At 49.4% G+C, this 13055-nt stretch overlaps 1 protein-coding gene and 1 long non-coding RNA gene across 3 annotated transcripts in view; one reads left to right on the top strand and one right to left on the bottom strand.

The window, feature by feature from the left end:
- Positions 1–1163, bottom strand: part of LOC111823510 — a 4222-nt gene extending 3059 nt beyond the window's left edge. Inside the window, exon 1 of the long non-coding RNA XR_002826541.1 lies at positions 289–1163. This is a non-coding gene — a long non-coding RNA (uncharacterized LOC111823510). The remainder of the gene's footprint in view (positions 1–288) is intronic.
- The window catches only part of ABRAXAS2 (abraxas 2, BRISC complex subunit), a 19005-nt gene extending 8479 nt beyond the window's left edge, over positions 1–10526 (top strand). Inside the window, exons 4-9 of one of the 2 annotated variants that reach the window (XM_006103979.3) lie at positions 1761–1827; positions 4359–4549; positions 5358–5477; positions 5943–6027; positions 7677–7791; positions 8455–10526. In XM_006103979.3, the coding sequence (XP_006104041.3) occupies positions 1761–1827; positions 4359–4549; positions 5358–5477; positions 5943–6027; positions 7677–7791; positions 8455–8921 (1045 nt within the window). In that variant the 3' untranslated portion in view covers positions 8922–10526. The remainder of the gene's footprint in view (positions 1–1760; positions 1828–4358; positions 4550–5357; positions 5478–5942; positions 6028–7676; positions 7792–8454) is intronic. The other variant, XM_023745260.1, reaches the window with a different exon arrangement.
- The last annotated feature ends 2529 nt before the right edge of the window (positions 10527–13055 follow it).

The raw sequence follows: 13055 nt of genomic DNA on the forward strand, positions 1-13055 counted from the left end.
CCCAGGATGTGCCCTTGACTGGAATAGAACCTGGGACCTCTGAGCCAACCAGCCAGGGCAGCACTTTCTTCTCCAAACACCTGCCAGCTCCTTGCACCCGCTGTCCTGCCCTGTGTTCCCTGCAGCCTCCTCCGACCCCGCTCATTCTCAGCTGGCAGGCACCGGCCCCGCACCCCAGCCCCTGGGGAGTGCATTGTGACACACACACACACACACACACACACACACACACACACTCCCCCCACCCCCTTACTATTTCAAAGTTCTGTCTTCATGCACGATGGCTACCTGAGGACGAGGTCTCGAAGGAGCCCAGTTGTTCATCTGTCTGGATTTACACAGAACCGAGGGAGGAGTGGGCAGCAAGATGCACAACTAGCAGTTCATTTGAGAAGAATCTCAGAGCAAACAAGATGATTGAGGCCGCGCCCACGCAGTGCCTGTGTCTGGTCCGTGGAAGTGCCCGTGTGGCCCTCACTATCCAGAGCTGTGCTAGGCATGCCCGGCCTTGCCCTTCTGAGGAATTCCTCAAAGCATTGTCGGCAAAGACACCCCAGACAAGAACTGAACTCAACTCCGATCACAGACTCAGAATTCTTAGAGCTGAAAGCAACCTTAGACAGCACCTGTCTACTCCAGACTCGGCTTTGCAAAAAGGGGCATGAGGGGCATAGAGGGCTAGTGATGTGCTCAAGGTCACTCAGTGAGAAGCAGGCCTGAACCAGAGCGGAGCCTCCTGACTCCCGGTTCGGTGTTCTCACTGTACCTTGAACTCCTTCCTGCCTTATAAGGCCTGGGCTTGTGGTGGGAGGAGGGGGGAAGGGCGGCATTCCAATCGTGGTAGGAAAGCCACAAATCATGGTGCGTGGCTGCTCGGCACAGGGCCCTGGTCAGATGGGTCTGCGTTAGGGGTGGGTGCATTCAGTTTGAAGCTAGCCAGACCTGCCTTCAAATCCCAGCTCTACCACTCCCAGCGCCAGGACTTGGGGCAAGCCACTTGTCTTCGGTATCTGTAGCCACAAGAATGGGAGTCAAGCCCTAACCGGTTTGGCTCAGTGGATAGGGCGTCGGCCTGCGGACTGAAAGGTCCCAGGTTCGATTCCGGCCAAGGGCATGTACCTTGGTTGCGGGCACATCCCCAGTAGGAGGTGTGCAGGAGGCAGCTGATCAATGTGTCTCTCTCATCGATGTTTCTAACTCTCTGTCCCTCTCCCTTCCTCTCTGTGAAAAATCAATAAAATATATTTTTTTAAAAAAAGAAAAAAAAAGAATGGGAGTCAAGCTTGTTGACTTGTCGGGCTAAACTAACACCTCCCATCATTGAGGCAAGAATGGAATAAAATAACACGAGGAAGCATGCGGTGGGGTTTCTGGTGAGGCATTCAACAAGTGCTCACTTCCCTTCCTCCTTTCTCAGAAAAGAGCTTCTGCATTCTTTTGTTTTCATAAGGAAGTGATTCTTAGAAACAGGGAAAAGCTGTCAGCCCACGTGTTTATGCTTAGCTGCTGTCGCACCTCCCACCGGGGAAGTGATGCCTGTGTGTGTGACAGTGTCTGGAGTATTCTGTGATGCCAGAGGTACCTCCAGTCAGTAAGACACTTAGATTGATTTCTCTTTCTGTACCTAGTGACGGCAGTTCTAGCTCTATAACCAGCACAGAATTGGGCTAGATGATCCATAGACGCATGTAGCTACGCATATCCATGTCACAATACCATGTGATTTTAATACAATATTGTTTTCTCTTTTAAAAAAACAGTTTTTATGACTACGCAAGCAAAGTTAACGAAGAGAGTTTGGACAGGATTCTTAAAGACCGGAGAAAGGTAGGCTACATTTGTTGCCCATTCCGATTTGGAAATCACTCCTTATCTCATCACCCGCGCTTAAAACAGAAAGGAATGTAAATGAGCAACGCATTGCTGTCAGTGTAGACGAGTTCTGTTACCTTGAGTGAATTTTACAGGTAAATTACAGATGTGAGACAATGTTTACAATATATCACTAGAAAAAAGTTTAGGTGTTTATAGTATGACTCTTTTATGTAAAAATCAGAAGAAGAAGAAATGAACTATAATCCAAAAATTAATAGTTGAGTCGAGGTGGATTTGTCTACTTTGTGATTAAAAAAAAGATTGTAAATATTTAATACACATGCATTAATTTTATGATTTTTACCTTGGTATATAAATTCCAGAAAAATAGATTACACCATCGCTCAGGAAAAAAGTACCAATAAAAGTTTTCAATGTGTTAAACAGAAAACAGAATGCCTTTGCTTAGGAACATGTGTTGCAGTAAAGCTTCTGGAGGATGACCTGTGGGTGAAAGCCCTGGCGGTGGGACTGGGTCCCTCGGGGTCTGCAGAAGAGCATCAGGAGTCAGGTCTCAGAGCCTCTGTGGGGGGAGGGGGAAAGGGAGGGGGGACAGGTCAGAGGAAAGGATGGTGCTCTGGGAGTGATGACAGGCTCAGAGGTGCTCAGTGTCGGCCACCCACCTGGGAGAGGGAGTCAGACCACCCCGGCCTCCTGGGCCCGCTCTCCCTTCCCAGTGACTTGCCCAAGAGCACACATTCCGGCTCTCCCAGTCCGTCTTCCTCTCAGCCACACCTCCCCTCCTCGTCCCATCGGTTTTCATAGTCCAGATCATGAGTCTTTATACTGTCGACACCTAAGTTTGTCCCGTGAAAATTCTTACTGGAGCACAGCTTTCTAGAGGTCACTCCGTATTAAAGGCTCCAGGAAGGTTTTTGTTTTTTTTAACAGATGACAAAATTTAAAGTGAAAGAAATGAGTAAAGATTATTAAGAGGAAATTCACAAAAGAAAAAAGAATCCACAAATGGCCAAGAAAGAAATGAAAAGATGTTTAACCTCTATCAGGAAACACAAATTGAAACAATGTGACCCAGCCCTGGCCGAGGTGGGGCTCGGTTAGTTGGAGCATTGTCCCTGCACCAAAAGGTTGCGGTCTGATTCCTGCTTAGGGCTCTGGCCAGTTGATAGTTTTTCTTAGCCATTTGTTTTTTTAAAGGAAAGCTGCTTTCACTTTTTTATGGCCACCATTGTGTGACTGATGGGGATTTTCAAGTTAATGTTGTGCAGGTCTTGGCTTTCACTCATTAGCTCTGTGACTTTGGACAAAACATCTCTATGAGATTTATGCTTCAGAAATGTTTGGGTTTTCTTTTTATTTAAAGAATGTCAGAATTAATTGCTTTAGTATAATCTGAAGCCATGCTTTGTGCGCAGTACCACTGAGGGCCGGTGCTGTTCCCTGGAGCTCCTTGCCGTGGTCTGAGCTCAGTGGAGACAGCATTACTCGCCTCCCAGGGTGGCTGTGATCATTAATTAAAACATCTGTAACATCGTTAGCTGGGGCCTGGCACAGGGGCTCAGGGAAGCTTGGTTCACTTCCTTACGTGAAAGCACCAAAACCAAATCTAGATTTACTGTTACTTTAATATGACAATTTTAAATGACCTTACATCTTAAAACAGGATTTCACCCAGTTTATTCAAAGAAAGAAGCTATATGAAGAGTATTTTTCTAATGAAGAATTAAATTGTCTCAACAGCAAAGATTTTCAAACTTGAGTAGCACAAGGAGAAACTCAGGAACTGGCCTGTGAGGTTCTGACTGCTGGTTTGGGTGGGCCCGGAGCATTGGGCGGCTCCCAGGGCCTGGTAGGTCACTGTCTGCCGGATGTCCCGCCTCGCACATTGGGAGAGCTACTCTTCCACAGAACAGGCCAGTTTACTTCCCTTAGGCAGCCGATAGAGCTGACAAAGCTAAACTTCCAAAGGCATTGCATTGAGGTATAATTGCGTACAATCAACTGCACACACGTGTGGTGTACACTGTGGTAGGTCTTGATCTGTGTGTACACCCATGAAACCACGTCATCAGAAGCTAACGCCACGTCGGTCCCTCCAGACCTCCCGGGCCCTTTTCCAATCCCTTCGTCCCCTCCCTAGGCAGCCCCTGAGCTGCTGGGGCTGCTCCATGTCGCTAGAGATCAGTTGTCATGTTCTGGGGTTTTACAGGACTAGAGTCCTGTAGCGTAAGCTCTTATTGTCATCATCACTTTGGTCTGGCTGCCTGCACTCAGCGGGACTCCTGGGGAAGGTGTCGGTGTGTCTGCAGCAGTCGGTGGCTTTGTTGCTGAGCGGGTGTCCAGTGTGTGGCTGCACCGCAGCTCGCTCACCTGCTGATGGGCAGTGGGTCGGTTCAGCTTTGAGCGATTGCACGTCGAGCTGCTTTGAACATCTGTGCGCAGGTGTCTGTGTGGATACCTTCAGACCTAAATGTGTAAGATTTCATGCAGCTTTCAACCCTTTCCTTCTGTTTCTGCTGCAGAAAGTGATCGGATGGTACAGATTCCGGCGGAACACGCAGCAGCAGATGTCGTACCGGGAGCAGGTCCTCCACAAGCAGCTCACCCGCATCCTCGGGGTGCCCGACCTCGTCTTCCTCCTCTTCAGCTTCATCTCCACGGCCAACAGTTCCACGCACGCTCTGGAGTACGTCCTCTTCAGACCGAACCGCAGGTAAGGCCGCATCCCCACCTCACGTCACCAGGACAGATGTCGGCCCAGGCCATGGAGATCTGTGACTTTGAAATGTGCATTTCATAGCATCTGTAAAGAAAAGCTTTTATAATTCTCTTCTGGTGAGTTTTCTTTGTAGTTAGAGAGGGTATTTTTCTGTCAGTTGTATAAATTAAAATTGTTTTTGAATCAAAAAGCATTAGCAAGATATATTAATTATGCATAAGTGCTTATAGGAATAAACCGCTGGAAATCATCATTTGCTTCTCCATAATCCATTATGTAGAAATACAGTTTTATTGCTCTGGAAGTCTGATTTTAATTGTAAAGCATAGATTTCAGACAGAATTGTAAAATTGATCCACCTACTGGCTAATGAGGGTTTTGCATTGTGAACGTCTTAAAAAAAAAAAAAAAGATGGCCCCATGGCCATGGGTCTGCTGTGAACGCAGAAAGGCTTCTCTCTGGATTCACCTGCGGTGGAATAAACTGAATCGGCATCGGGGAGAAGCATCATGGTTAGGGGGCCATTGCAAGGTTGCAGGGATTCCTCAGCAGTGTTTCTTGGGCCTGTCCGCCACTGTGGGATGCAGATATCTAAGACGTGACCTCTGCCCTCAAGGACTTTGCAGTCGTTTCCACTTTAAGGGAAGGACCCATCCCTAATCCGTGCATCTCAGGTTGTCGTGGAAGCCGGTGCTGGTGAGACCTGGGGTCCCCAGTGTGCAGCTCCGATTGCTGTTGCCATGGCCCATTCTTCAGCCCGAACAGGGCCTTGAACATGCTCGCTCTCGAATCTTCCCTCAGGTACAATCAAAGGATCTCCCTTGCTATTCCCAACCTGGGCAACACCAGCCAGCAAGAGTATAAAGTGTCTTCAGTGCCAAACACGTCTCAGAGTTACGCCAAAGTCATCAAAGAGCACGGGTGAGGGCCCGGTCCAGTGAACGGGCTTCCTTTCTTTTGTGAAGATGTAAAGGTTTGCGGGGAAATGTGAAGTCAGGTTGAAAGTGAAACATGCAGTGATGCAATTCTGTAGACCGTCACCCTATATATCAAAATTTTATTCTTACTGAAAACATAGTTCACTTTTACCACCACTTTTTTTTAAATCAGTTGCCACAGTTGTTTCTGTAATCGATATAAAGGTGTGGCTAGAGTATGTGTATTTCTGAGATCCTAAGCTGTGGTCACTATTATTTTTTAAACGGTCTTAGTCACGTGGGTTCCTTTTTATTTCTCTTCTGGAAGCCTAGTAGTGTGACACTGTGGCTGAGACACTGTCACCTGGGAGCTCACGTTTAAGACCAGAGGAAGGTAGAAGGGCAGGAGAGTCCTTTCAGGTGCATGGCAGCTGTCCTTTCCGTGACATCTTTCCTGCCTGTCCTCTAGCACTGACTTCTTCGACAAGGACGGAGTCATGAAGGACATCAGGGCCATCTATCAGGTTTACAACGCGCTGCAGGAGAAGGTGCAGGTAACCGTTACTTCTCGTTTTAGTCTTACTTGTCTTGCCCGAATGCTCTTAGTTTTACTTTAACTTTTAATCTTCGGCCGGAGAAGTGAGTCGTGGTCCACAGTCAGCGTGTATCTCATGCAGTAGCATCAGAGGAGAGAGGCTGCCGTGCCAGCTGGGAGGCCACCTCCGCGTGGCTGCAGTGGCTCTGAGCACGGCGCACGCTGCTGCGTTCAGAACTGACCCACTTGTAGCAGCGCGTCTTCTAGGGAAGCGTGTCGAGCTTAAGGCAGGCTTGCTGAGAGCACAGCTGTCTCATCAGCTGGACGCTGCGTAGAGACCGCACCAAACTCGGAACAGCCCTACCTCCTCCCCTCTCACCCACACCCTTGGCCCCAGCGCCTCCATCGAGTGGGAGGATCCCCGTGGAGCCTGTTCATTCCTAGTATTCATGCAACCAACACTTACGGAAACAGCTCCTACCAGCCAGCTACTGAGCCAGGTGCCAACAGCCCTTTCCCATGTTCTTTCCATCTCCTCCGACGCGTTCTTAGGAGTAACTTTCTCTAAAACTCTAAGAACAAAAGCTTTGAGGACATGGAGGAAGGAGGTGGAGCTGGAGACACCTAGCCTCGCTCTGGGGAAGAAGGCCCCAGATGGAGGGAGAGTGAAGGCAGCCCCAGAGAGAGAGGAAGCAGGCGAGGCCGGCCTGGCCCCAAACAGGAAGGCGTCCAAGGTGGCTTCCAGTGTTGGTGTCCCGTTAGGGCCAGGCACTAGCCGCAGGGGGCCTTAGTCGGGCTCTGGCCACCGGCCTACTGTCCAGCGCTTCTCATATTTCTGCGGTGGAGAGAGCGTGCAGTGAAAACCAGTTTTTTGTCCTGAATTCATGAACAGGCTGTTTTTATTTATTTGTTTTTAAAATATATTTTTATTGATTTTAGAGAGGAAAGGAGATGGAGAGAGATAGAAACATCAATGATGAGAGAGAATCATTGATCAGCTGCCTCTACCTCCCAGGCATGTGCCCTCACCAGCAATCAAACCGTGACCTCCTGGTTCATAGGTCAGTGCTCAACCACTGAGCCACGCCGGCTGCCCAGGCTGTTTTCAGACTCTCAGCTCTGTCAGGGGACTTCAGAGTGGCTGGCACACATCTCACTGCCGGCTGTAGAAGGCCTCTCTGAACACACCAGCATCCCATCGTGCCCTGGTGTGAACGTTTAATTACACAGATGGGCCTCAAATGTTACCTTTTATTAAGTCTTGACTGAAACCTATTTCCTTTTTCAGCTCTCCCTAATTATGAATAGTTTCTATTAAATGAATCTTTTTTATGTTGTCTGATTTGTGATTATTGATTATAAATAAAAATTGAAAGCATCTCATTCCTGTCTTTTGTTCATCCTTTGTATGCTAGACTAGTATCAAAAATTCTCTTTTCAGTTCAATAGAAATGAATAATCCAGAGAAAACAGATCTTTCCCAGATTACTCTTATTTTTCAAGAATTTATAAGCTAAATAGCATAATCATCTCAACAAAATTAAGAAAGCAAATCGGTGAATAAGTACTGGCCCCCTGGACCGTGGCGATAGCGCCTGGCTCCCCCGGCCTAGAATGACTGCTGTGTTGGCCGGGTTTGCGCTAACTGTTCTGTTGCCATCCCCTCAGGCAGTGTGTGCAGATGTAGAGAAGAGTGAGCGAGTAGTTGAATCTTGTGAGGCCGAAGTGAACAAATTAAGAAGACAAATCACTCAGAGGAAAAACGAAAAGGAACAAGAAAGAAGTGAGTTTCCTATTAATTTTACTAATTGGGATCAGGGAAGTGTCTGGTTTTAAACATCAGATGTACAATGAATTACATAAGTCCTACTCTAAGCCCTGAGGCAGGCTGAGGGGAGTGGAGTCCACTTTCCTTTGAGCTTTTTCAGAAGGGACGTGCTGTTGAACTCGGTGTGCTCTGCCTAGGACTCAGTGGTCGGCAAACTGTGGTTCGGCAAACGGCGGCTCGCGAGCCACATACAGCTCTTTGGCCCCTTGAGTGTGGCTCTTCCACAAAATACCACGTGCGGGTATGCACGTACAGTGTGACTGAAACTTCGTGGCCCATGCGCAGAAGTCGGTATTTTGTGGAAGAGCCACACTCAAGGGGCCAAAGAGCCGTATGTGGCTTGAGAGCCGCCGTTTGCCGACCACGGGCCTAGGTCATGGGAACAATAATATTAATGATGACGGTACCTCAGTGAGCTGTTTTTGAAGTTTCAATGAGTTCACGTGTAGAAAGATGTTTTGTAAATTCTGAAGCACTATTCAAGCATAAAGCAACTAATAGTGATAACCAGTTTCCTGCTTTGTTGCTGTTTTCCAGAACTTGCAGGTTGACCGTGTCATGCACGGGGATGCGAGGCTGGGGAGGTACAGACAGTGACCATGTCTTCTCTTCCCACAGGGCTGCAGCAGGCGGTGGTCAGCAGACAGGGGCCGCCCGAGAGCCTGGAGCCGGCGCTCAGCCCTCGGACGCCGTACCCCGGGTTCGCAGCTGACGGCGGAAGTACACTGGCAGATGCCGAGGCCTCTGACCCCCCACCCCCTTATTCCGATTTTCACCCAAACAATCAAGAAAGTACTTTGAGCCATTCTCGCGCGGAAACAAGTGTCTTTATGCCTCGACCTCAAGCTGTGGGTTCCTCCAGCTTTGCCCCCAACAGTGCTGGACTGAAGTACCCCGGAGGTGGAGCGGGCCTTCCTTCCCAGAGAGCCCCGGGGGACAGCGCGGAGGGGTCGGACGACAGTGATTATGAAAACCTGATTGACCCGACGGAGCCCTCCAGTAGCGAATACTCACACTCAAGGGATTCTCGGCCCACGACACATCCCGACGGGGGCTCCAGGAACGCTCAGACCTCCCAGATTTAACTCCCCAGGAGGAGCTCCACTCAGCACTGCTTTCTTAATCACGATTGAGAGAGTTTTGTGAGGACTAACCGGGTGGGAGAACTGGGCTCCCGAGAGAATCCTGGGCACAGAACTGGCAGGGCCTCGCATCCCCAGGGCCTCCCCCGGGTGCCGGGGGCAGGTGTCATGACAGAATCATTAAGATAATCAAGTTGCCCTACTTCTGGTGCGATTCATGGATATACTGGTCAATTTAGGCAGAGAAACTTGTCAACAGTGTCTGTTCTTTAAAATAAATTGGAAATCAGAGACTAAGCACAATTAGTCTATAAATGTTCTGTAAATCAAAACTTACCTCTTGCACTATTCATGCCTTGAAGTTCACTTTTCAAAGGGAAATGAGTTAGCGGCAGCCTTGAACGAAGCTTCTTTCTGTGATGAGCCAAGTTCATCTTTGCCAGAAGAGAAATTGTGATAATTCCCAGAAGCCCGATTGGAACAGGCCGGCTGTACCTTCTCTTGTCTGCATGACTGTAAGGTCAGAGAGAGGGCTTAGTTTAACTGTTTTCCACTAGCCTGGTACGTATGGTCACTTAAAATGGTTGCCTTTAAAAACACGTAGAAGTACTAATTACCAGTAAGTAACCATCCAAACAAGTACGTCACAAAAGAAACTCCTGTTTTCTTTGGTGGAATGACAGTCACTGCTGTGTGGCACTGGCCACAGTTATGGTCTCTGTTCTGGAGTCTTAGATGAAGGACACGAGCAGTGGCCACAGAAGGGAGCTGTCCCCGAGCTGAGCTTTGTGATGGACAGGATCCGGATGCGGGGTCAGCCGTCACACAGACGGCCATGACTCCTCTAGACCGCCTGACAAATCTCAGTGTCAGCTTTATTTGTGGAGGGAAGATGTTTAATAAGCTGTTTGAGAATCGTGGTGAATAAAGATTTATTTTAAGTCTGAATAACCATACTTTTCTTTTAAGCTGCCATTTGGAGGATAATTGTGAATGTTGGACTTCCTGTCAGGATGCTCCTGTGTTTTTATTTAATTACTGCTTGTTTCCTAGTTTGGCCCAGAATGTGTGAAACCACGGAAGACATCCTGAGCCTGTCAGGCTCGTGGCCTGGGAGTGAGGAGGTCAGCCACGGAGTTGCTGCTTCCGAATGTAACTGCCTTCGCTTTGGACTACAGCCTGGAGGAGGAAGGGGGGCGTCGTGTCCGGAGGCTTAAAGTCCCGGCGTAGGAAAGTAGTTCCATTGTCTGGAGGGGGCTGACTCCCAGGCTCCGGCTCCGGCTCCAGTGCCCAGTGAGACAGTGCGGACTGAGGGAGACGCGGAGCCCGCCCTCCGTTCATGTCCGCTTTGTGGGCCTGGTCCTGCCCTCCAAGCGTTGGCCTCAAACCTCCCCGTGTGATGGGAAACCTCCCAGGCGTGTTCCGGTTTATCAGCTCCCCACCGTGGCCCAGCACCAGGTGAATTAAGTTAATTCTGTAAGTGCCATTGCCATCTCTCTGTTCATGTTTGACCTTCAGAAATACATTTTATTTTATGCCATACTGAGAGCTACGGTGTACACTGACCAGCAGTTAAATGTGACAATAAAAGCTCATTTAATCCTGGCACCACTGTCCTAACGTCTGTCTCGCACCCACACGGTCTTGCCTCAGTTTACCCATTCTGGCAGTTCTTAGGAGACAATACAGTTTTTAAAGGGCAGAAAAGCTCGTCTCCACATGGGTTGTTTTTTGTGTGTGTGTGTGAGACTGGTTTCAGGGAAATCCAAGAACACAACCTACTTCAGTATTTCTGTTGGTTTCGAGGAGAATGTTGAGTATCAAGTAGCAGGAGCACTGGGCGTCCATGGAGAATAGCGTGGAATCTGGGGAAGTTCCCAAAGGCCCCTTCCAGGTGAACACTGAGGAGACTCGGCCTGGACCGCCTGACGACGGAGAGGCGGCGGACGTGGCGCTGTCCGCGGGAGCCTCCGGAGTCCCGCTCGCCGTGGGATGGGCATCTGCTGCCAGCGTGGACAGGGTCCCGCGGGTGAGGGCTCCCAGGTGCACGGTGGCAGCGCTGTCAGCAGGGCCCTAGACTGTGGATGAAGCCTGGTCAGACGCTGCGCTCCGTCTCCAGCACCGGAGGAGAGAAGACGAGCCCTTGGCCTCGGAGCCTGGAGGTGCCCACTCAGGTTGGACGTGGCTTTTTCAGGGAAGGATCAAAACAAAAACGAAATGTCACCCCCAAACACTCAGACCCTGAGGCTGTACATTTTAAAATCCCACAGAGTAATTCTGTGTTGGTTGAACACCACATTTCTGCCTGCTCGGCCTCTGTAACATCCAGCCTGTGGATTTTAGATTCACAGCTACTACAAACCGTCCACAGCGAGGGTAGCAGGTATGTGGACTTACAGTTCCACCCCAGCTTTGAAGCCAGCCCCCAGATGCTTCTCTTGGGTTCACGATTTGAATTTACATACTGTTTTTGAAGAAAACGACATCATGTGCATGAATCACTTATTCACTTAAGAAATCTTTGAATGACATCATGAATACTTTCAAATGTTTTAGAATATTTTTAGACCATGTCATCTCTGAAATGATTGAAAGGAGTGAGAAATATTGTGGCATTCCTGACTTTTTAGGTAATTCATCATTTTAGTGTTTGGCAAAATAGCGGAATATATTCAATTCCATGAGCATCAGGTAATAAGACATGTAATAAAGGATTAGGTTCTAGGTCAGTGTGTTTGTGTGGGCACACTGAGGGTGGTGACAGAGGTGTCACCTGATCAGCACAGAAGTAGGAAGAAGTTTGTTTATAAAAACAAGAAACTTCCCCAGCTGCTCAGAATGTCGGCCTGCGGACTGCAGGATCCCGGGTTCGATTTGGTCAAGGGCACGTGCTTGGGTTGTGGGCTCGATCCCCAGTGTGGGGCATGCAGGAGGCAGCCGATCCATGATTCTCTCTCCTCATTGATGTTTCTCTCTATCTCTCTTTCTCCCTTCCTCTCTGGAGGGGGGGGGGGGGAGATCAGTGGAAATAAAGGTGTATTTTCTTGCCCTCTGCGTTCACAGACCCCTAGGGGCATGGGGACCGCACGGAGAGCTGCCCCGGGACCTTTAGCCCCTTGGTGCGGAGGCCCCTTGTCTGTCTGCACAGCCAGCACTCAGCCCAGTGCCAGACATGGGGTAATCTACATATATAAAAGCCAAAGTGACCGTTAAGACCAGTTGACCAAATGACCAGTCACTATGATGCGCACTGACCACCAGGGGCAGATGCTCAATGCAGGAGCTGCCCCCTGGTGGTCAGTGCGCTCCCATAGACAACCTCCTGCGGTCGGCCAACCTCTCATGGTCCCTCCCCCGGCCTGCCAACCTCCTGTAGTCCCTCCCCTCGGACTGGGCGAGAGAAGGCCCTGATCAGCCCCGATCACTGGCCAGGCCAAGGGACCCCAAATTTGTGCACCGGGCCTCTAGTTCCTTAATAAATGCTGTCTGAGTTCAGCAAAACACAGAGTAAGCACTTAAAGTCTCCAGGCTTTCGTTTCCACACCTGCACACTGCGGGTGGGACTGCCAGGAGTTGGCTGCATAGTACTCACCTGGGGTGTGTTTACGCACAGCCAGGCCCAGGCCTCCTGCGATGGCCTCAGCAGGTCTGTTGAGGCCCGGATCTCTGTTTTGAAAAAGCTGCTCTTGTAATTCTAATGCGTAGCCAGGGCTGGGCCCGGCATCACGTATCTTCAGCTTTGGGATTTGCTCTTCCTCTCAGGAGATAATTTTCACTCCTATGTACGTAGCACATTCCACCTCATATGCCAATTATGGGTATTCCTGTCTGGCCCTCTTTCCGATGCTGTAGGTTCCCCAAACATCTGTGGGCTCCGCGTTGCTCCACTCCCGGTACTGACCGCAGGTTTGTTAAACTGGTGAAGTTAGCAAGCCTCACCCCAGCAGTGTCCTCCTCCCTTAACAAAACCAGCTACAACTCAACTCAACCGCCGACTCCTGCGGCTCCTTCACTTGCAGGGGACATGCTATGCAGCTGAGGGTCAGGAAGGGGAAGCTGAGGAGCATAGAAGCTCTTAACATATTTTCCAAGTGAAGTGTTGGTTGAACCATTGTTCTTACATAATAACATGGTATT

Source organism: Myotis lucifugus, unplaced genomic scaffold (assembly GCF_000147115.1).
Source record: "Myotis lucifugus unplaced genomic scaffold, Myoluc2.0 scaffold_526, whole genome shotgun sequence".
Lineage (NCBI taxonomy): Eukaryota > Metazoa > Chordata > Mammalia > Chiroptera > Vespertilionidae > Myotis > Myotis lucifugus.